The sequence below is a fragment of the Scyliorhinus canicula genome, chromosome 2 (assembly GCF_902713615.1).
Source record: "Scyliorhinus canicula chromosome 2, sScyCan1.1, whole genome shotgun sequence".
NCBI lineage: Eukaryota > Metazoa > Chordata > Chondrichthyes > Carcharhiniformes > Scyliorhinidae > Scyliorhinus > Scyliorhinus canicula.
Window position 1 is genome coordinate 197,082,229 of NC_052147.1, and position 24,812 is coordinate 197,107,040.

At 46.0% G+C, this 24,812-nt stretch overlaps 1 protein-coding gene across 4 annotated transcripts in view; it reads right to left on the reverse strand.

Annotated features, from left to right (window-relative positions):
- The window catches only part of rbm45 (RNA binding motif protein 45), a 49,323-nt gene that overhangs the window by 12,762 nt on the left and 11,749 nt on the right, over nt 1-24,812 (reverse strand). For all 4 annotated transcript variants that reach the window (XM_038789307.1, XM_038789310.1, XM_038789306.1 and 1 more), the window contains exons 2-3: nt 9,286-9,408; nt 1,850-1,976 (exon numbers count right to left, since the gene is read on the reverse strand). In XM_038789307.1, the coding sequence (XP_038645235.1) occupies nt 1,850-1,976; nt 9,286-9,408 (250 nt within the window). The remainder of the gene's footprint in view (nt 1-1,849; nt 1,977-9,285; nt 9,409-24,812) is intronic.

Sequence of the window (24,812 nt, forward strand, 5' to 3'; positions counted from 1 at the left end):
TTTTGGAATATTTGTGCAGCTAATCACCAATTAGACATCAAGAAACATTAAAGTTTGGTGCCAATTAGAATTTGAACATGTTTATAGTTGTGCAATTCATGGAGCTTATTTAAAAAAAAAAATTAGAGTACCCAATTATTTTTTTCCAATTAAGGGACAATTTAGTGTGGCCAATCCACCGAACCTGCACATCTTTGGGATGTGGGGATGAAACCCATGCAGACACGGGGATAATGTGCAAACTCCACACAGTGACCCTGGGCCATGATCAAACCCGGGTCCTCAGCGCTGTAGGCAGCAGTGCTAACCACTGCACCACCGTGCCGCCATATTCATGCAGCTTCTTCAGGGACGATGTAGCCACTCAAGTAAACGAGGTGGTCACCTAGAGAAGCAGGAAATTGAATGACTTATTCATGACACCACACCGGCATCAGCAGTGGGAATGAAGGATCCAGATCTATTGATATACATCCAGATATACTAACATACAATTACATTTTCATATATTCACATTGCAGTCTTCACAAAATTTCCTATTATATTCCTCATTTGGTTTATGAGTTTTACAAATTTATACACCTGCATGACTATTCCAAACTGCCAATAGGCAGATAATATCAAAACTTTTAGTTAATGTAGAAGACTCAGTCATAATGTCAATTAATTGTGTAAATTCCGCATAATCTAGGAAAACATTGCAGGAACACATAATATTGCACCATGTGAACCATATTACACTATATGCATTTTCGGTAACATTATGAAAAGTGTAGAATTAGAATGTTCTAATGATCTCCTTTGTCATATATTATAAATGTAGAATTTTAATTCACACAAATACATAATATTCATTTTCAAACTTAGTTGTGTGCGGGCGCGCATGCAGGCACATAGTTGAAGATTCTCAGAGGGTGTCTCTAACCGCCTTGAGTTTTTACTGTACCACAAATTGCCAAGTGGTGTAATTCCCCCCACCATTAGTTTTTTTAAATGTTATACAATTTTCAAAAAAGGCACCCTGGCCCCAAATACAGGCAGATACCTTCCCCAACATGTGATTTGCATCAGTATACTGCTTAGTTTTTGAACATTATTGTGCAGAGTTCCTTCCCAAAACGCAAATTAGACATTTTCAAATTTTAAAAAGCTTTTTATCTAGGGATTTCATTTTATCTAGTGCATGCTTCAAGTCTGAAGCAAAGTAATGCAAAGACAGCTAGACTACTGATAACAGTATAAACCTCCGCCTTCTGATCGTACAATTTTCTTCATTGCCAACTTTTACAAGTTCCTTTTTATAATGTGATCTCAGTACACGCAGAATTGGGACAAACTTTAACTGAGTAACTAACGAACATTCTTTGTTATTTCCCCACCACCCCATTATATAAAGATCTATATCTCAGTAGCTGAACTCCAGCGAGGCTTATATTTTGTGCTACCTATGCAACCATCTTAAAAGCTGTACAATAATGGATCAAGATTAGTAGATAGATTTTGTAATGTGATTTCATTAGAACATTGTGGTTTGAGATCAAATGCCACAATAAAGGAATGCCACCAAGCTACTATTGTAGTCAATGTCCACCCTTTCGAAATAGTGTGGGATCAGCTTTTAACTCAAGTTCATTTAAAATAGGAAATGATAAAATATTCAATACAAACTTAGATAAATACACGTACTTCAGTTTTACAGCTATTATATTGGAGGAATAATATTATACGTTCCTATATAAACAATATATATTATATTTTTTTAATATATGAACTTTAAATTATTCCAGTCCATTTCTGGTACCGAGATCTATTTTGAAAAGTTTACTTCAGTTTTGGGAACAAGTCTTACATCGTTCGCAGTTTTCAATGGCCTGAGCAGCCTGAGATGGTTTCAGAAATCTCACATAGCCAAAGCCTTTGCTCTCCCCTGTACTCTTGTTCTTGATGACACTGCAGTATTCAATATCTCCAAATTCCTGGTATAAATGTAAACTGAAGTTAGAGTTCAATATGTGGCTATACAAATGAAAGTCAGTCATAAACAGTCAATATATGTACAGTGGAGATCTTTGAGACACAAAGTAAACAAGTTCAGAGGGTATTGATAACATCCTAAAAAGTTAAATATGACGGAGAAACAAGGTATTAAAAAATAAATTGTTTATATTTTAAGTTAATAACTGGAGACTTTTATCTAAAATCTCTCTGTTATTTGTTACAATGGCTGGGAATTTTTGGCACAGGGCAGGTCCAACATTGGGACCATTTGGAGGTCACAACTCATGGGGTGCAGTGGGATCGGCGTGGCAATCGTTCTGGAGCAGATAATTAAGTGGTCGCCGCTGCCAGTCCCAAAATCAAATAAGGAAGGCCAGTTGACCCACCACACAACAAGCTCAGAGGGCCAGCAGCACTGCGACATCAGCAGCACTACCAACCAAAATTCCCCTTGCTGAGGCTTGAAGGATTAAGAAGGTCTTCTTAGACAAAGTGGAGGTGAAAAATTTGTCAGGGCAAGACAGGAAGGTCTCGCGATCAGAGGGGTCAGTGCAAGTGCAACTGCTTCTGGAATTCCATGGAGTCCCTGGAAACAAGGATCACCCCCTCTCCCCCACCCGTTTGGGTGCTGTCTCTATGTAGCTTGCAGCCTCTTGACCTCACAGTGGTCTGTTCTGACACTAATAAATTGTTGGCGGTCTAGGAAAATGGGTGTCAATTAATCTTTTAATTATTTCCAATTGGTCACCAGCTTCCAGTTGGCCAAGCTGCAGCCACTCCTGCCTCTGGGAAATAGGCCCAGCTGTAGAGTTACGTTGAGGTTACACGGCACCGGGCATTTTACCAGAACTCCCCAACCGCCTAGCCAGTCAGTGTATTTGCATCAATATTATGTATTTTACAATAGAGTCAGCTGACCAAGACAGAGGGTTTTGTGGAAGTAGGTTAGAACTACAAAAGGTGTACATAGGAACATAAAAAGATAAAGAACATTTGGTCCGGTGAGCCTCCTCTCCACTCAACAGGACAGTGGATGATCTTCTACCTCACCGTCCTGAACTATCCCCATATCCAATAATCTATTGACTTCGAGCTTGATTATGCTCAGCAATTATATCACAATCCCTTTGTCTTAATGTTTACAATTTATTATTCTCTTATCACTCATTATTGGAATCAAGAATTCACAAGGCAGGCATTGGAGGCAAGATACAACCATGGGATCTGTGCAAAACGTCATAAGACCAATTATTACCACTGGCCCAAAAATAGGTCACAGTATTTACTAAAGAACAACCATAATATGCCATCTTTCCCTCTCTGAAATTGAAATGTGCATCCAAGGTAGTTAATAAACTCCATAGAAATCACATTACATACACATGATTATTACATACACAGGATTATTACATACATATCTGTGTCTTTTAATATTTTCATCAACCTTTAACGTAATAAGTGAACATTTAAAAAAAATATTTTATTCTTTTTCACATTTTCTCCCAAATTTAAACCCAATAAATAATAATCAGTAACAAATGTAATGTCAATCCCCATATCAATAACAACGATCCCATCCTCCCACAAAACCCCAGACATTGGCCCGCATGTTAACATAAACAAATGACAAATAGGAATCAGGAATCACAGTCACCATTAACACATATAGTCCCCCTGCCCCCAACCCTCCAAGCCCCCCCTCCCAATGTTTGATCTGATCCAATACTTGAAAGTGCATAATGAATAAGGCCCATGAATTGTAGAACCCCTCTATCCTCCCCTTCAGTTCAAATTTGACCTTCTCACGCGTCAAGAATTCAGGCAGGTCCTCCCGCCAGGCCTGGGCACAGGGTGGAGGGGGTGATCTCCATCGTAACAGGATGCGCCTATGGGCAATCAACGAGGCGAAGGCTGCAACATCTGCCTCCGCGCCCGTTTCCAACACCGGCTGATCCGACACCCTTAATATGGCCTCCCGAGGACCCAGGTCCAGTTTCACATGCACCACGTTAGAGATTACCCTAAATACCTACTTCCAGTAATCCTCCATCTTGGGACAGGACAACAACATAGGAACGTGGTTTGCAGCCCCTTCCGCAACGTTCACACACATCTACCCCTTCACAGAGCCGACTCATCCTCAACCTTGTATGGTGCGCTCTATACACCACCTTCAGTTGTATCACCCCCAACCTCATACATGGGGTGGAGGCTTTCACCCTCCGGAGCACCTCACACCCGAACCCCTCCTCCACACCCTCTCCCAACTCTTCCTCCCACTTTACTTTAATCCCTTCTAGCGGCATCTTCTCCTCCTCCAAAATAGCCCTGTAAACCGACAATACTACGTCCTTCTCCAGTCCCCCTGTGGTTAGCACCTCCTCTAGCAATGTGAAAGCCAGTTCTACTGGGAAGCTCTGTATCTCCTTTCTGGAAAAGTCTCGAACCTGCACGTATCTAAATTTTCCCCCTGCTCCAGCCCATGCTTCGCTCCCAGCTCCTTCAAACCCGCAAAACGACCCCAAAGAAACAAATATTTTAGTGTCCTAATTCCTTTCTCCTCCCATCTCTGAAAATTTGCATCCCACTTCCGAGTTCCCCCGAATCGGCATTTCCCTTGACCGTGTCACTAACCCGAAGTGCTGTTGAAACTGCCTCCAAATTCTCAATGAAGCTATTACAACCGACTCCCCGAGCATCGCCCGGGGCTGTAGGCAGCGGCGCTGTCGCAAGCACCTTAAAAACCGACCCCCTACCCAAACTCTCCTCCATTCTGACTGATTGAGAGTTAACCCCTCTGACCCAGCTCCGTACCTTTTCCACCTTCGCCGCCCAGTAATAATACATCAGGTTCGGAAGTCCCAAATCCTTGCCTGCCATCCTCTCTGTCGTCGCACCTTTTTAATTCTGGCCACCTTCCCTCCCCATATGAACGAGCTAATCATCCTTCAATCTCTCTAAAAAATGTCTTTGGCAGAAAAATCAGCAGGCATTGCAAAATAAACAGGAATCGCGGCAACACATTTTTTTTAACCGCCTGTACCCGACCCGCCAGTGACAGAGGGAGACCGTACCATCTTGCCAGATCAGCTTTCACCCTTCCCACCAAATTACAAAGGTTGTACCTACGGAGCCCTCCCCCCCACCCCCAATCTTGAGCAACCTGCACCTCCAGGTATCTAAAGGGAGTCCCTGCCTTACGAAATGGCAGCCCTCCCACCCCTGTCCGAGACACCACAAAATATTCACTCTCGTCTAGATTTAATTTGTACTTGTAACAAGTGAACACGTAGGTGGTACCGAGGTAAAAGTCTAATATGTTGCGAGCAGCCTATGGTGAGAGCTGACATAGGGACAATGTCATCCCTTCAAAGCCTCCACTTGTCTGGTTTTTCCAAAAGTCTGATCCGTTTTGCCATCTCATCACCACCCTTTTCCGAACGTCTAATACAGGATTTTCCAAAGTGAGGGCTGTGGGCAGGTGTCATTAGGGTCGCGGAATGATAGAGTCGTTCCCAGTGGCCCCCATCATGGGAGAAGCACCCAATGGCCACTACCAGCTTTTACATAGAGAATGGCAGCCGTTGCTGCCTTTTAAATGAAATAGGAAATGAGACCACGTGCAGTCTTTCAGCTTTAAATGACAGCAGAGAGCAGGTCACGACCATGCACACTTGTATACCTTGTGATGTCAAATTACAGAGCACAGTTGTTCCCATTTTCCAGCTGCTGACAAGCGGACTATGAAGTCGCAGAGTTTTCTTAACAATAAGAGACAGCCAGGGACTCGAATAGACAGTGCACATACTGGACAGGATCGCAACAGAATCTTTTGCAGAGAGTTGCTCAAGAGTCCAAGGCAGGACAGAGCAGTGCTGGTGTTAGCTCTGTACAGAACTCCAGGGCCTTTGGTTAACAGCCTGCAAAGAAACTTAACTCAGGAACAAAGCTGTATGAAGATAATTCCTTGAGGTATGGTTTTGCCAATTCAGCCAATGCAAAGAAGGATGCCAAGCCCATGTGTGTTATATGTAGGGACGTACTGGCAAATTAGAAGAGAAGTTTCAGATTTTGAAAGATGTGGGTGAAAAATTCCTTTTGATGTTGAAACCCCAGAGTCAGTTGTTAACTTAGGGCTGACTCCAAATTCAAAGACTACACTACTGTAGCTACCAGAGAAGGTAAACGGCGATTAACCGTCCTCCCAGGACAAAGTAACCTGTTTGATTGGCACCCTTTCCACAATTTTTCCCCCCGTAGAAATCTAGAGTACCCAATTCATTTTTTCCAAATAAGAGGCAATTTAGCATGGCCATTCACCTACCCTGCACATCTTTAGGTTGTGGAGGCGAAACCCATGCAAACACAGGGAGAATGTGCAAACTCCACACAGGCAGTGATCCAGAGTCGGGATCGAACGTGGTACCTCGGTGCCATGAGGCTGCAAGGCTAACCCACTGCGCCACCATGCTGCCCTCTCCCACAAATATTTTACCCCTCCACCACCGACAAACAGTGGCAGCCGTGTGTACCAACTACAAGATGCACTGCAGTAACTCGCCAAGGTTCCTTAGACAGCACCTTCAAAACCCATAACCTTTGCCAGCTAGAACAAGAGCAACAGATACCTGGGAATCCCACCACTTGGGAGGTTCTCCTCCAAGTCATTCACTAACCTGATTTGGAAATACGTCACTGTTCCTTCACGGTCACTGGGTCAAAACACTGGAATTGCCTCCCCAAGAACACTCTGGATGTACTGCACCTCTGGGACTGCAGCAGTTCAAGAAGGCAGCTCACTTCCAGCTTCTGAAGGGCAACTAGAGATGGGCAATAAACGTTGGCATACTTGACCTCATTCCAACCAATCTGCTGCAGATGCATCTGTCCATGACAGTATCGGGAGAAATGACCACCGCACAGTCTTTGTGCAGTCCTGCCTTCATTGAGGGCATCCTCCATCATGCTGTGTGGCACTACCACCGTGCTAAATGGTAGACTTCGAACAGATCTAGCAACTCAAGACGGGCAGCAGAATTATATTCAATCACATCCTGGTTCAATGAAGAGTGCAGGAGAGCACGCCAGAGCAACATCAGGCATACTGAAAAATGAGGTGTCGACCTGGTGAAGCTACAACACAGGACTACTTGTATGTCAAACAGCACAAGTAGCAAGTAATAGACAAGAGCTAAGCGATCCCTCTACAAACGAATCAGATCTAAGCTCTGTAGTCCTGCCATATCCAGCCATGAATGGTGCGGGACAATTAAACAACTCACTGGAGGAGGAGGAGGCTCCACAATATCCCCATCCTCAACGATGGAGGAGCCCAGCAGATAACTGCAAAAGACAATGTTGAGGCATTTGCAACAATCTTCGGTCAGAAGTGCCAAGTGGTTGATCCACCTTGGTCTCCTCCAGAGGTCCCCAGTATCACAGACGAAGGTTTCAGCCAATACAATTCACTCCACATAATTTGAAGAAACGGCTGAAGCCACTGGATACTGCAAAGGCTATGGGCCCTGTTAATATCCCAGCAATAGTACTGAAGACTTGTGCTCCAGAACTTGCAGCTCCCCGAGCCAAGCTTTCCAATACAGCTACAACAATAGAAAGTTGTACACAAGAAACAGAACAAATCCAACCCAGCAAAATTATCGCCCTATCAGTCTACTCTCCATCATCAGCAACAGGATGGAGGGAGTCATCAACAGTGCTATCAAGCGGCACTTACGCAGCAAAAGCTGCTCACGGATGCCGAGTTTGTGTTCCGCCAGGGTCACTCAGCTCCTGACCTCATTACAGCCTTGGTTCAAACATGGGCAGCTCGGTAGCATGGTGGTTAGCATAAATGCTTCACAGGTCCAGGGTCCCAGGTTCAGTTCCCGGCTGGGTCACTCTCTGTGCGGAGTCTGCACGTCCTCCCCGTGTGTGCGTGGGTTTCCCCCGGGTGCTCCGGTTTCCTCCCACAGTCCAAAGACGTGCGGGTTAGGTGGATTGGCCATGCTAAATTGCCCGTAGTGTCCTTAAAAGTAAGGTTAGGGGGTTGTTGGGTTACGGGTATAGGGTGGATACGTGGGTTTGAGTAGGGTGATCATTGCTCGGCACAACATCGAGGGCCGAAGGGCCTGTTCTGTGCTGTACTGTTCTATGGGACATAAGAGCTGAATGCCAGAGGAGAGGCGAGAGTGACTACCCTTAACATCAAGGCAGCATTTGACCGAGTATAGTATCAAAGAGACCTAGCTAAACTGGAGTCAATGGGAATCAGGGGGAAAACGCTCCGCTGGTTGGAGTCATACCTGGCACAAAGTAAGATGTTGTGGTGGTTGGAGGTCAATCATCTTAACCCCAGGACATCACTAAGAGTTCCTTGGGGTCGGGTCCTTTGCCCAACCATCTTCAGCTGTTTCATCAATGATCTCTGTTCCATCGTAAGGTCAGAAGTGGGGATATTTGCTGATGACTGCACAATGTTCAGCACCATTCACAACTCCTCAGGTAATGAAGCAGTCCATAGCCAAATGCAGCAAGACCTGGACAATATCCAGGTTTGGGCTGACGAGTAGTAAGTTACATTTGCGCCTCACAAGTGGCGGGCAATGACCCATCTCCCATGAGAGACGATCTAACCACAGTCCCTTGACATTCAATGGCAGGAATATTCTCCACTTGCCTGGATGAGTGCAGCTTCAACAGCACTCAAGATGCTCAACACCATCCAAGACAAAGCAGACCACTTGATTGCTCCCCCTTCCACAAACATTCAAACCCTCCACTGTCGATGAACAATGGCAGCCAATGTGTGCCAGGTACAAGATGCACTGCAGTAACTCACCAAGGTTCCTTAAACACCTTCCAAACACACATCCACTACCATCTAGAAGGACAAGAGCAGCAGATATCTGAGAACCTCACCACCTGGAGTTTCCCTCCAAGTCACTCACCACCCTGAGTTAGAAATATATCGCCATTTCTTCACAGTAGCTGGGGCAACATCCTGGAACAACCTCCCTATCAGCACAGTGGGTGTACCTACACTTCAAGGACTGCAGCGATTCAAGAAGGCAACTCACCACCACCTTCTATAGGGAAACTAGGGATGGGCAATAAATGGTCTGACCAGCAACGGCCACATCCCGTAAATGTAGTTTTAAAAAGCCAGTGATGCCAACATCCTGTAGTTAATAACAATAATAGGCAAATAAGAATTATTTTGAACATGAGGATTCAGGAGGAAACGTTAAGAGTCAAGAATGCAAAAAAATGTATGTAAAGATGTACCTTAAAGTTTTCCCTCAGGTCATCTTCTGCAAAGGATTTTGGAATCATGACAAAAATTCGAGTCAACTCTTCATCTTCAACATCACGGTGGCTGCCAGATCCTCTAGACTGTGCAATGAAGACCTGTTTTTTAAAATAAAAATAAAATAAAATTTAGACAACTCAAAAAACAGCAACTCAAATTGCTGGAGCAGCAAACTTCACAGCAAGCACTGTAGCCACCGAAATTGGCCATTCCCTCAATACAAAATGGAGGAACGCAAAGCTTGCAGGTTAAAACGGACAAAGTTTGCAGCACAAGCAGGCTGCACCAAGCCAATGTTAGCACTAAGAGAGCAGACTGCACCGAAACGAACATTCCGCATACTAATGAGGCAATCTACGGGACAGTTAACATGGTAATGGAACGATCCCAGGGACAATGGACACAAATAGAGAAGTGATTGCAATATTGTATAGGATACCAGACACCCCGGCACCAGCGGGGTTCGAAGACAAAGCACCTGAAGGCCCGCCCAGTAGCCGAGGGACAGCCTCAGTATTGTGGGGGTTCATACAAATCGATTGGGAAGAGACCCAATCGATCCCCAGCAGATAGAGGGTCCACCCAAAAGGGCGCGAAGCCCTAGGACCTATAAAAGACAGGTCCCAAACTTAGTTCGTTCTTCTTGACCAGCCCTCCTCTTGACCAGCCCTCTCGACCAGCTTTTACCGAAAAAGACCTTGACTGAGACAGAGGAGAGGTTCGGACAGCAGCCACCAGAAAGTAAGTGTCTCACAACGATCGCTACCAGAGATAGACACTCCTGACCCCTTTTTAACCCGTACCAACCTGAAGTCTTCGGACTCAGTGCAGAGCAAGAGGTTTTGTCCCCTGATCCGGCAGTTCCTTTTAAGATGAGTATTGGTTTATCTAGTGGTAGGAATAGTTTAATCATCTTAGCGTGTGCATGAGTAATTATAATTGTATTATAAGAAACTCATTTGTTTGAACTTACTAATTGGTGTATGGTTTTATTGCTTTGAACTTGACCTTGAAACTTGTGGCGGTATCTTAACGATACCTGGCGACTCCAGAGCTAAGTAACGAAACAGAGCCAAATCGAGTGTTAAGCACACTCACCCAGAACGAGCAACATTTAATGGCGACATCCGACGGGACTCGATTAGAAGTGGCCCCCCACTCCGAGAGAACCCAGAAATTTGAATTTGAAATCCAATTGGGAAAAGGAAAAACCACAAGTGTTCAAGTAGTTGAAATCAATACAGTAGTCCCCCTTTATAACGCGGGTGTTGGGGTCCAAGACAGCCACCCGCGTTGTATCCGAGCCGCGGATATCCACAATGGGGGTTTTAAATTTATTTTAAAATCTATGCTAGCGCTTCCCCTTGTGAGTCTACGGGGGGCGGGGGGAGAGGTCAGACCCCCGTAGACTCACAATGGGAAGCGCTAGCATAGCTTTTTAAATAAATTTAAAACCCCATCGTGGATCTAATTAAAACAGTGTCAATTTCAGCGGCCGGAGAGGGAAGCTGCTCTCTCACTGAAACAATCAGCCGGCCGCTGAAATTGACACTGTCGGCTGCTCTCTCCCTCCAATCAGTACCCCAGCAGCCACGGCCTGTACCCCAGCAGCCACAGCCTGAACCCCAGCAGCCACAGCCTGAACCCCAGCAGCCACAGCCTGTACCCCAGCAGCCACAGCCTGTACCCCAGCAGCCACAGTACCCCAGCAGCCACAGCCTGAAGCCCAGCAGCCACAGCCTGAACCCCAGCTACAGAGGGGAGGGGCGATGTGAGACCATGCTGGTCTTGCAGAGGCCCGTATGACCTCCTCCTGTGTTCTCTGCTTTCTCCCTCCAATCAGCCGGCAGTGTCAATTTCAGCGGCCGGCTCGCTTTGATCCGGAGAGGGAAGCTGCTCTCTCACTGAAACAATCAGCCGGCCGCTGAAATTGACACTGCCCGCTGCTCTCTCCCTCCAATCAGAAACATTAAAACTTAAAAGTTGGATTGGAGGGAGAGAGCAGCCGGCAGTGTCAATTTCAGCGGCCGGCTGATTGTTTCAGTGAGAGAGCAGCTTCCCTCTCCGGATCAAAGTGAGCCGGCCGCTGAAATTGACACAACTGATAGTTGGGGTCCATAAGCCCCCCTGCGGTATATCGCGAACCGCGGAGCGCGGTATAACGGGGGACTACTGTACTCCTAATTCAGAAGTGTGTTTTTGCATGCGTAACTAACAGGGTTGTAAGGTTAAACCGAGAGATTTTTGTTGTGACAAACTGTCGTGAGTTTTATAAGTCGGAACATAGCGAAAGCTGTACCCGTATTTTATAAGCATTGCCTTATTATCCCTCGTTCCAAATTAAAGGAGAGCATAGAAAGAGAAATGGCCATGCAGGCAATGGAACGCCTCATGAACCCAGAGCAGTTCGTGGTCGCAGCGACCAACGGCAGCAGAGTAGGTCAGTGTCCCGTGTGGGAGCTGGTACTTCAAAGGGAAAGGATGGCCCCGTTGGAGTGAATTTTGTGTGAATGAGGAGACAGGTCCCGGGAGTATAGGACATACTTCGTGGGAGAACCTATCTCAAATTCATAAAAAGAGTTTATGTAAAGCACGTAAGCCGATGGCAATTGTGTCCTGCTTGGCACAATTGCGAGGCACAGAGGAGGTCGATCAGACACTCCGCAAAGAATTAGAAGAGAGGAATAGAATGAGCAACGTCGACATTTGCGATGTCAAAAAGGATAACATAGAATTAAGAAGGAAGTTGGCAGAGAAGGATAGAGAGGTGGATGATGCCAAGAGGGCACATCAGTCTTGTCTAGCCCATCTGAGCAGCTCCCAAGCCCAGTATGAGAAAGCCTATCGGGATGTGCAGCGCGCAGTTCGGATAAGAGAAGATTCAGAGGAGCAGGTAGAGGCACTGCAAAGGCAATGCTCTGACCTAAAGGCAGCTTTAAGGGCACTCCATGCTGCACCGTAAGGGCACCGTAGGCCATGCGAAATGTAGGAAGCAGGTTGCGCAGCTGCAATCTCTGCTTTCTGTGCAGAATGGGTTCCAAGAGACATTTGGAACACAACCAGATGAAGAAAATGCCCCAGATTGGCAGGAATTAAACGAAACCGCTCAGCGCTATGTTCAGGGAACATGTGCGCCAGCAGCGCAACAGAAAAGGAAAGCTCCCCAATCCCCCACATACCAGATAGCACCCGCACCAATGAACCCAGTCACCGCCCAAAGAAAAGAAACCGTAGAAGGCGCACCCGAGATCACATATACCACCCCCTTAACCGTAACACAACTAAGGGACGCGTGTGAGAAAATCACCCCATTCCTCCCCACTGCAGACCCCCACCAATTTTTCGCAAGAGTGAAACAACAGGCGACCATGTACGGCCTGGATGAGCGAGAGCAAGTTAAGCTCACAGTTTTGAGTTTAGACTCATCGGTAGTAGCAGCCCTCCCCGACCCACAGAACGTTGGAGGAAGCACCCTCGAAGAGATGCATACATCTATTTTAGACGCGATAGGGTACAACAGAGGAGACCCAGTCGAAGGCCTAAATAAGTGTAGGCAGAAGAGGACAGAGCACCCCACAGCATTCGCAGGAAGGCTGTGGATTCATTTCACTGCAGTTTTTGGTGATTTAGATCGCGCACATTTAACCCGCGATAATATGGTTAAATGGACCCGCACCATCATCTCCCACGCCACAGATGCAGGACAGAACGTCTGCAGCAGTTATGACCCCTCAGAAGAGGCCCATAATGAAAAATGGGTATTGAAAAGATTGTCCCGCGCTTGGAAGCAATCTGTCCAAGGCAAGGTAAAAGTAAAGACCCCAGAAGAAGCTCAGGCTGCAGCAGTATTCAGGCAGTGAGAGCACACCAAAACCCCGCATGGGTAAATGAAGGAAAGAACAGCCCCCCACAGAAATCACAAGAATGTTACAACTGCGGACAGTTAGGGCATTTCGCTAGGGAATGCAACGCCCCGCAGAAATCTGAGAGGCCAGCAAACAGGCACTCTGACCAGGAACAAATAAAGCCAATCCACAGTATAGGGATGCAGTCAGGACAGACCAATGTGGATGGAACGGACTGGCGTTGTTCGGACTCCCCCACTTGGGTCTGTGACACCCTCTGGGACTGATCCAGAAGACGGTGGTCACGGCGACAATTCGGGGAAAGCCCATAGAATTACTTTGGGACACAGGAGGGTCCCGCACTACCATTAATTCCTCCACCACATCACAGGCAGATACGTAGCCCACTACAGCTTCAATAACAGGCCACACGCAGCAGGGACACATTACAGCCCCTGTATCCATCCAGCTAGAGAATATCTCCACCAGACACCCCGTTATTTTAGTTAATCTGCCCCGCACAGCAGAACACATACTGGGTATTGACTTTATGAATGCCCACAGCCTGTCGTTCGATCCAGTATATCAATGTGTCTGGCGAATGGCAAAATCTGACAGAGCACCCGCAACTCTCACAGGAGAGTATGCAAATAGGATTAGCGCAGTAGGCGACTATTCTTTTGATCCTACCACGCTTAGCACGGACAAACAGGTTAGGGCAGTTTTGAACAGACACAGGACAGCATTTGCCAGTCACCGGCACGACTGCGGCAGAATGACTGGACAAGTTCAAGTTACTGGACCTGACCCGAGACCACAGAGACAGTACCGATTTCCGCTAGAAGCAGAGGGAGAAATTGGAAAAGTTATAGAGAACTTATTAGAGCAGGGTGTAGTTAGGACAGTAGCCTCAACTAATAATGCCCCTATTTGGCCAGTGAGGAAACCCGACGGATCATGGCGTCTGACCATAGATTATCGGGAACTCAACAAAGTTACCCGAGCAATAGCCCCCACGGTAGCAACAAGCCCAGAGACCATGCTCAAGCAGGGACTCCACTCCAAATATTTCACGGTATTGGACATTAGCAACGGCTTCTGGTCAATCCCATTGGCAAAAGCGTGCCAGTACAAATTTGCCTTCACATTTAAAGGACAGCAGTATACGTGGACATGCCCCCCACAAGGATTCCACAATTCCCCCTCCATTTTCCACCGACAGCTGGCAAATGGACTAGCAAAATTTTCTCGACCCGAATGTCTGGTACAGTATGTGGTACAGTATGTGGATGACCTATTACTGCAGACAGACACCAAGGCAGAGCACATCACGCTTCTGTCCGAACTCCTGGAACTATTGCAAAGTATTGGATGTAAAGTTAACCCCAGAAAGGCCCAAATATTGGAGAATAAAATGATGTATTTGGGTACAGTCATCACGCACGGCAAACGCGAGATCGAGTTCAAAAGAATTGAATCGATCGTCAAATTGCCCCTTCCCCAAGATGTTTCAGCCCTCCGGTCGTTTATAGGACTGGTTGGACCAAGGCAGCCCCACTCTCAGGCCTCCTGAAGAAAGGAGCCCCTTGGGAATGGCTTCCGCAGCATACAGAGGCTGTGGAAGAGCTAAAGAAAGCCCTCAGCGCAGCACCCGCGCTACAAGTCCCAGACCAGCTCTCCCCCTATGCAACAGAGGTAGCTAGCACCGATCTGACCCTCTCGGCCGTGCTCCTTCAGGAACGGCATGAGCAGCTACGGCCAGTGGCTTATGCCTCATGACTGTTAGACCCCGTGGAGCAAGGTTTCTCAGCCAGCGAAAGACACCTGCTCGCGGTGTTCTGGGCAGTACAATATTTTTCATACATTACCGGACTCAACCCCATCACCATTTTGACCGAACACACCCCCACACAGTTACTTTTAGACGGTCGACTGAAGGACGGTTCAGTGAGCCAGATAAGAGCAGCTAGGTGGACACTTCTGTTACAAGGACGGGACATTACAGTTAAACGAACCAAGACACACACATTTTTAGCGGACAACCTACAATATCCAGGACAACCCCATGATTGCGAGATAGCAGCACCCCTACACAACACAGGACCATTCATTGCTAAGACGCCCCCAGGAAGATAGGGAATTCAAGCCAGAGCCCCCAGCCCACGGACACGTGTGCCCCCTTGAAAATCTATGTGGACGGTTCATCCACAGTTTTAGATGGCGAACGCATTACTGGATGTGGGATTTATGTGGAAGATGCGCAGGGACGCGCACTAGAGGAAATAGCACTAAAGTTACCAGGTCACTTAGGCGCGCAGGCAGCAGAGCCCGCGACCATAGCATACAGTGGACCACCCAGATTCGTTCCCCAGCCCAGCAGACATATATTCGGACAGTCTATATGTATGTAATAGCCTCACAGATTTTCTACCCCTGTGGAGGCCAAGAGGTTTTGTCTCCGCGGACGGGAAGCCCCTTCCATCAGCCCCATTACTCCGCCATATCCTAGAACAGGCAAAGGATAGGACGTATGGCATTATCAAAGTTCGAAGCCACCATCGATCATCCCCCCCTGGAAATGTGAAAGCCGACGCACTGGCTAAAGCAGGTTCCAGGCGAGGTCATTTTTGGACACCCCCAGCTAGCGCCCCTGTGAGTTCAGTTCAGGTCGCACAGACAGACATAGAAGATTTAGTACAGGCACAGAAGCAGGACGAAAATCTCCAGGAGACTTTAGAAGGAAACTTTGTGGCCCAGAACGACAGATTCAAACACGCTTTGACCACACATGAGGGTGTGATTATCAAAGACCAGTTATATGTGGTTCCTGAGAAAGGCAGGAATCAAATGATTGCCTTATTCCACGATGGTCATGGACACCAAGGGATCGTCCCTACCACAGCACACCTTAGACAACTCTGTTGGTGGCCCAATTTAAAAGATGTTACCCACTACATAGCGAACTGTTTAATTTGTGCGCAGAATAACCCAGAGAGGTATTCAAAGGCGGCACAACTCAGCCACACTCGCCCCGTTAATGGCCCCTGGACTAACCTCCAGATCGATTTTATAGGTCCATTGCCCCCTTGCAGGAATGGCTATAAATATGTTCTGGTGGTCATAGATACCTTTACCAAATGGGTAGAGGCATTCCCTCCCCGCACCAACACAGCAAAGACAGCCGCAAAGATCCTGACCCACCGCATCTTTACTAGATGGGGACTCCCCAGAAGTATAGAATCAGATCAGGGATCTCATTTCACAGGACGGGTCATGAAGAACATCCTGACCATATTCGGAATCAAACAGAATTTTCCCATTGCATATCACCCCGAGTCAAGCGGGATAGTGGAACGAATGAATCCGACACTAAAATCGACCCTCAGGAAAATGGTACAGGAGAACAATTCAACTTGGGATTCAGTGCTCCCATTCGCTCTTACGTTCATAAGAAATACTGTTTCATCATCTACAGGTTTCACCCCACACACATTCATGACTGGACGCCCTATGAAAGGATCAGAATTCCTTTTAGAACTCGACATGACCAGCCCAGAAGTGATGACCCTCACACACGAGAAAGCCGTTAAACAACTAGTTGAGACTGTACGGTCTGCTCAGCTAGCAGCCACAGTAAAAGTGGGTAAAAGGCGGAAACAGAGCAAGGCCCGTTTCAACAAAAATGTCCACACCACAGAATTTCAGGTTGGGCAACAAGTGATGTTATCTGTATATAACCCCAGCACGTTTTTGGCACCAAAATTTTCCGGCCCGTACTCAATTTCGTACAAAATCAGCCCCTCAGTATATAGGATAAAGTATCCCAACGGTAAGACTGCGTGGTTCCATATTAACCAGCTAAAGGCTTATGGAACACAGTCAAACCACTCGCACCATGTCCTGCTAGACGCAGCAGAATACCTCGCTCCGCCCACAAGAGACACATTTCCACCATCCCCCTCACAGACCAGTTCCTCATTGTACTCTACCTCGACTCCGCCCACTGACTCCAGACCACGCCCTGGAACGCCCACAAGCTGCCACAGCAGAGACTGAGGACAGCCACAGCACTCCACCCTACAGCCCCCATTTCAGCGACGTCGACCCCGACTCCACTGACCCCATGGAGATCACTTGCATTAAAAATCCAGACCCACATCCAAACCCACCGCCCAACACTGACGACCCCGACAACGCTCCTTCACATTTGGACCCCACGATTTGGCACAGGGACAATTCAGGGAGACTTGTCCAAAATGATGAGAGTGAGCCCGGTCACACAATGCCAAAATTGCATGCCTGATCCGTACAAGGGTATGGGATCCGGGAGAAGAGGATGACTTGATGTCTGACTCCCGACACGGCAACAACCCCTTTGCGACCCTGTTCGCACAGGACAATGAATGAGGTGTCCAGATGATGAAGTATAAGGAACCGCTTGAGAGAAGCGCTGTCCTTTCTGATGGAACCTGCAGTATGTTTAATGTTTGTTTGTTCTATGTTTGTCTTTCATTCAACTCAGAACGCCTAGGAGGATTGGCCACAAGACTTTCAGCTGAAAAGTTTGTGACCATCTCACATTCCCCCGCCATATCACTTGAGATGTCTTCTGCTGAATCGATCAATGTTCACGACTTGTCTTCTGTTTACAGATGTTGTTCCCGACAACATTTATTCTGAAATGTCTGAAGCCCAGCTCAAGGCTTCACCCTTCACCCCACTAGGAGCATCTTGGCTCCCTTTTTTTTTTAGGTGCCCCTCTATTCTGGGAATAGAGGCTGCAATTCAACAATGACTACATTCTTGCCCGTTCGTTTCAGGTCGCTCAGGCAGTGGAGAAACGGCATTAAGGATCCGCCCTGTCTGAGGACCCCCCCCCCCCCCCCCCCCCCCCCCCCCCCCCCTCTCCCCTCTGGTCAGCTAAGCTCGGGTACAGCACAGCACGCCCTACCCGGGATCCCATTCAACTCTTACGTCGCGGCCCATACGCAACTCATTCGACCTTTCTCATTTCTAAAGCTTGGTTTCATTTTGTTTAAGGTAGCCCTTCGGCCGCCACTCCATATGCTATTTACATCCAGGAACATTTTGGGATTGTAAATTGCAACACTCTGCGAGATGGCTCGCACTGGTTTAGTAGTTAAGTATATGTCTGGTCCTAAATCCACTTTTGAAAAAAAAAATGAGGGAGTCACATGGAGGTGACCATCATAAAGGGAAATTTGGAACAAGAGGATAGATATACTTAAAGCCAAGACATTAAGCTGAACACTGACAGATAATATGCTTGATCCCATAGCTTGCGGACGTTCGAGAGAGGAACCGAAGCAACAGCACAGCAAGTTCCCAGGAAGGAAAGAAAAGATAAGAGAAAAGATGAAGAGCACTCCAATTGCTATGTTTTTAGCTTTTGTGGCATCTGCGTGGTTGCGCGTGGACGCGAACCCCCTTTCCCAGTCAATGGTAACAGTACCCCGACCTGGTGTACCAGATTTCTGACATGGTACTCCTCGTCATACGTCATTGAATCACTTTTGGTGATTGCAGTTCTCTGTATTATAGTCCAGACCCTCAGGATGAGGAAATGGAGAAGGAGAGCCTACCGCACTCATGTCTCAACAGTGTATAGAGCGAGATCCCCTATTTTTGGATTCCATCAGTCCCCCGAACCCCTGGAAATGTAATCATGTATTTATTTTTACACTTGATGCCTTTGTAAATTAAAGAGATTCTATCAATGATGTACCTCTGCGCTCGACTGCCGAGTCAGAGAGAATGAAATGTAATTAGAATTAGAACAGTACAGCACAGAACAGGCCCTTCGGCCTGGGCCGAGCAATGATCACCCTACTCAAGCCCACGTATACCTATCCCAGTAACCCAACAACCCCCATTAACCTTATTTTTTAGGACACTAAGGGCAATTTAGCCTGGCCAATCCACCTAACCCGCACATCTTTGGACTGTGGGAGGAAACCGGAGCACCCGGAGGAAACCCACGCACACACGGGGAGGATGTGCAGACTCCGCACAGACAGTGACCCAGCCGGTAATCGAACCTGGGACCCTGGAGCTGTGAAGCATTTATGCTAACCACCATGCTACCGTGCTGCCCAAATGATGCTGCTGTGTGAATGATTACGGGTTTAGAATGTTGTAGAGTGTTTAAATAAGAGATGAGAGTAGTTTATTGAGAATAGTTAGAGGTTCCCGTTTCCAATTGATAATGCATGTCCCCTTTGACATAGCGCCAATCAGAAATTGTTAGTTAAAATTTTTTGCCATAATTGAGGACAGGATATAAGTCATGGAACTCGCTGAGGTCAGGGGACCCAAAGACACTGTACTTGGGTGATCCTTCATGATTTCTCATGAGAATCACAAGGAGGGAGTGTAGCCACCGAAGTTGGCCATTCCCTCAATACAAAATGGAGGAACGCAAAGCTTGCAGGTTAAAATGGACAAAGTTTGCAGCACAAGCAGGCTGCACCAAGCCAATGTGTATTCTGTCTGCTAAGAGAGCAGACAGCACCGAAACAAACATACCGCATACTAATGAGGCAATCTCCGGGATAGTTAACATGGTAATGGAACGATCCCAGGGACAATGGACACAAATAGAGAAGTGATTGCAACATTGTATAGGATACCAGACACCCCGGCACCAGCGGGGTTCGAAGACAAAGCACCTGAAGGCCCGCCCAGTAGCCGAGGGACAGCCTCGGTATTGGGGGGGTTCATACAAATCGATTGGGAAGAGACCCAATCGATCCCCAGCAGATAGAGGGTCCACCCAAAAGGGCGCGAAGCCCTAGGACATATAAAAGACAGGTCCCAAACTTAGTTTGTTCTTCTTGACCAGCCCTCTCGACCAGCTTTTACCGAAGACCTTGACCGAGAGAGAGGGGTTCGGACAGCAGCCACCAGCAAGTAAGTGTCTCACAACGATCGCTACCAGAGATAGACACTCCTGACCCCTTTTTAACCCGTACCAACCTGAAGTCTGCGGACTCAGTGCGGAGCAAGAGGCCTTGTCCCCTGATCCGGCAGTTCCTTTTAAGATAAGTATTGGTTTATCTAGTGGTAGGAATAGTTTAGTCATCTTAGCATGTGCATGAGTAGATTATAATTGTATTATAATAAACTCATTTGTTTGAACTTACTAATTGGTGTATGGTTTTATTGCTTTGAACCTGACCTTGAAAGTTGTGGCGGTATCTTAACGATACCTGGCGACTCCAGAGCTAAGTAACGAAACAGAGCCAAATCGAGTGTTAAGCACACTCACCCAGAACGAGCAACAGCACCATTTTATCTTGCACTAGAAATACAAATTGATAATGGCACAGCAGCATAATTGGATCATCAGGGACCTCAAACAATTGGTGCACATGTCTATCTACTAAACCAATGAAATTTAAGGTACAGAAAGACCGATAAGCAAGTTGGGTCTTTTAGAGATAACTTACAAAAGAGAAAAACTGCAGTCGAGACAGGAAAAGATAGAAAAACATGAAACGTTAAAAAAAACCTCCAGGAACAATTTAATGTTAATAATTGCTTGTCACAAGTAGGCTTCAATGAAGTTACTGTGAAAAGCCCCTAGTCGCCACATTCTTGTTCGGAGAGGCCGGTACGGGAATTGAACCCGCGCTGCTTGTATTCTTCTGCATTACAAGCCAGCTGTTTAGCCCACTGTGCTAAATCAGCCCCATAATAGCTGGGGGAGTCAGATGCTACGAATCGTGATTCCCTTCTGGGTTTCTGCTGTATGGATTGGTATTCCAGGACCATAATCACAGGTTATTAATAGCAGACTCACATATGAATTTGGAACCCTAAATGGTCATGATGAGATTAATTCATACTAATTACATAAACGTAGCAAATTCAAGACATGCAATGGTGAGGTTAATGGCTAGAAGGGTAGTCCTTTCAGTTGTTGCAAAGCAAATCGTATAAATGGTTCTGCAATTTGTGACAAATCTGAACTCATGGCATAATCAAAATATGCTTTCATATTATGAAATATGCAAAAATATGCTAAATATTATTTCACTTGCCATTAGTTCACCAGCAATCTGTGTCTGTGTAACTTAAAAATAAGAAAATATTAGATGTAAGCATCCTGCTTTAATCCTAAAGATTGAAACACACCAGCACTGCATATTATAAGCAACTAGATACACATATTGATTAGATTGTAAACTTAACATTGAAGGGTTTTCTTTATCCATATCCAAGTGTATCTTGATTATTGTAGGATCAAGTGTGTAAATACATAATATGTGTATGGAGTAAACTTCTCAGCAAAGCTTCAAAGAGCTATTTGATACGGAATTCTGATTCAGAAGTTAAGAAATTACATTTTGGGAATTCTCGTTAGACCGGATCAAAAATGATTGATAAAATTGTTGGTATACAGATTCAGTAGGATTAGAAATCCAGCCTAGTTGGCTGTGGCTCCCCTCTGAAAATTACAAGTTTATCAATAGCCACCCCCCCCCCCCCCCCCCCCCCACCGACAACGGAGAATACCTAATGCTGTTTTTAGTTCTAGCAGTGGCTGTGTGAAATTCTAATCGAACAATTAGATTGTTTAGAAATGCAAATCCAATCAAACCAAGCTAAAAGCCATGGACTCAAAAAATGTTAACTGTTTCTCTCTCCACACATTCTGCTAGATCAACCGAGTTCTTCCAGCAGTTTCTGTTTTTATGAATCACAATGATCTTCCTTTGTTCTAGGTTAACTTCAAACAAAGGAGATTTCCATGATGAAATTAAATGAAAATCGCTTACTGTCACAAGTAGGCTTCAAATTAAATTACTGTGAAAATGCACCAACTTCAATTTTCTTAAGGCTCCTTGATGTCCAATGCTTCCCCGATGTCAAGGATTCTACCTCTTCAATTCAGCTCCTTTGCTTTTATTTGTACCAAGGCTGTTATAGGGCCAGGAGCCGATTGCCCAAGGTAGAAACCAAACTAAGCAACGATGAGCAGATCGTTGGGCAAGTACTGCCAACGATACCTAATAGTACTGTCAAGGACACCCACAATCACTTGGCTGATGATTGAGATAAGACCAATGGGTCGGAACTGGGCAGCACGGTAGCATAGTGGTTACCACTGTGGCCTCACAGCGCCAGGGTCCCAGGTTCGATTCCCTGCTGGGTCACTGTCTACGCGGAGCCTGCACGTTCTCCCCGTGTCTGCGTGGGTTTCCTCCGAGTGCTCCAATTTCCTCCCGCAGTCCAAAAATGTGCAGGTTAGGTGGATTGGCCATGCTAAATTGCCCTTGGTGTCCAAAAAGGTTAGATGGGGTGATTGGGTTACAGGTCTAGGTTGGAAGTGAGGGCTTAAGTGGGTCGGTGCAGACTCGATGGGCCAAATGGCCTCCTTCTGCACTGTACGTTCTAAAGGAAATATTTGTCCTGGTGTATGTGGACTGGTAATGTTTGCGCAATTTTCCACATTTTTATGCTGTTTTGTAGCTGCACTGGAAAGCTTGGTTTAAGATTTGGCTAGTTCTGGAGCACAAGTCTTCAGTATTACAATTGGGCTTTTGCTGTATTGTGTCTTCAGCTCTTTCTTTAATATCACGTGGTGTGAATCAAATTGTCTTAAGACTGGAATCTGTGATGGAAACCTCAGGAGGTGGTGAGATAGGTCATCTACTAGACACTTTTGGCTGAAGGCAGTTGCAAAAGCTTCAACCCTGAATGTTGCACTAACCTGCAAAGATGGGGATGTTAGTGGCGCCTCCACCTGTGGTTAGTTGTTTTATGTCCACCAGCACTCAAATGGAAAGAGCAGGACTACAGGGATTTATCCATTGATGTGGGTTCAATACCTCGTGTGTAGAATGCTGCTTCTGGTTCTTAGTTTGATTTCCGCCTTAACTCCTGATCTCATGACAGCCTTGGTTGACCAGGTTGACACCTCATTTTTAGGTATGCCTGGTGCTGCTCCGGGCATGCTCTCCTGCATTCCTCATTGAACCAAGGTTGATTCGCCCAGCTCAAATCTTAAGTGGTGTGAGAGATTCGTAGGACCATTAGGTTATGAACTGTGGAAGAATATAATTCTGCTGCTAATGAGGGCCCACAGTGCCTCATGAATATCCAATTTTGAGCTGCTAGATCGGTTTACCCTATTTATCACGGTACCACACATCATGGACAGATGCATCTGCAACAGGTCAGTTGGTGAGGGCAAGGTCAAGTGCTGGAGACCCACTAAGGTAGAAGGGATCACAAGCTTAGGATAACTAAACTAGCATTAAAAAAAACATTAAAAATGCAGAAAAAAATGAGACTTTAGCCACAATATCAGATGAGACAAGAATGATTGAAGATTTCCAATTTAAGACTTCTGTCCAAAAAGTGAAGGAGGTATGAGTCAGGTATCGATCAGGGTAAATGTGATCATGGAGAAGTTTCCGGTGGCCATGATACAAGATAAAATGAATTTTGAATTTAAAGAGCACAGTCTCAGGAAAACCACATGGATTTATAAAGGACAGGTTGAGATTTTGTAGCTGTCTGCTGTAGTAAGTGCATTTATAAGAGAAATGCAATGAATGTTTAACAGACTTAAGTATTCCATAACGTAATAGTTCTGTTCAGCTGTAGTCAGCTGTACTGAATAACTATTTTTCTTAACTGAGTAGAAGCCGCAGTAAGTTTTGAAAGCTTTTCCGAAAAACGCTTGAGGACTCATTTTGAAATCTTTATTCATTAACTTTTTTATGAATATTTTTTTTTTTAAGGGTGTAGTGGTGGGAGTACTGTTTACATACTTGCTTGCAGCAGTGTTTTTTTAAATTTAAACCTTGAATTGTGAAGAGTAAATATCCTCTGATATCATGATTTTCAGCTGTTCCAATAACAAAAAAGCAAACATTTTAAACGTAAATATTTCAACTGCTGAGACAGCATTGTAAGTAGCATTACAATAGCTGCAGCAAAACACCTGCATTAGAGTCATAGAGGTTTACAGCATGTTGTTATAATATTTACATTTTCTTGTAGCACAGACTGAGACCAGTAAATGGCACGGTGGCACTGAGTACTGCTGCCAAATCTGGGTTCAATTCAAGCCTTGGGCGATTGTACGTGTGGAGTTTGCACTTTCTCCCCGTATCTGCATAGGTTTCCTCCAGGTGCTCCAGTTTCCTCTCAGTCCAAAGATGTGCAGGTTAGGTGGAATGGCCATGCTAAATTGCCCCTTAGTGTCCAAAGATGTGCTGGTTGGGTGGTGTTACAGGGATGGGGGAAGTGGGTTTAGGTAGGGTGCTCTTTCAGAGTTGATAGGCTGAATGGCCTCTTGCATTGTAGGAATTTTAATTGGTAAAACAACAAATGGCACTTAACGATGCATGGGTAAATCGCAACAGCGCCACGACATAATAATCTTTATTGTCACAAGTAGGCTTACATCAACACTGCAATGTGGTTACTGTGAAAATCCCCTAGTCGCCACATTCTGGCATCTGTTCGGGTACACAGAGGTGATTTCAGAAGGTCCAAACTACCTAACAAGCACGTCTTTCGGGACTTGTAGGAGGAAACTGGAGAACCCGGAGGAAACCCACGCAGACACAGGGAGAACGTGCAGACTCCGCACAGACAGTGACCCCAAGCCGGGAATTGAC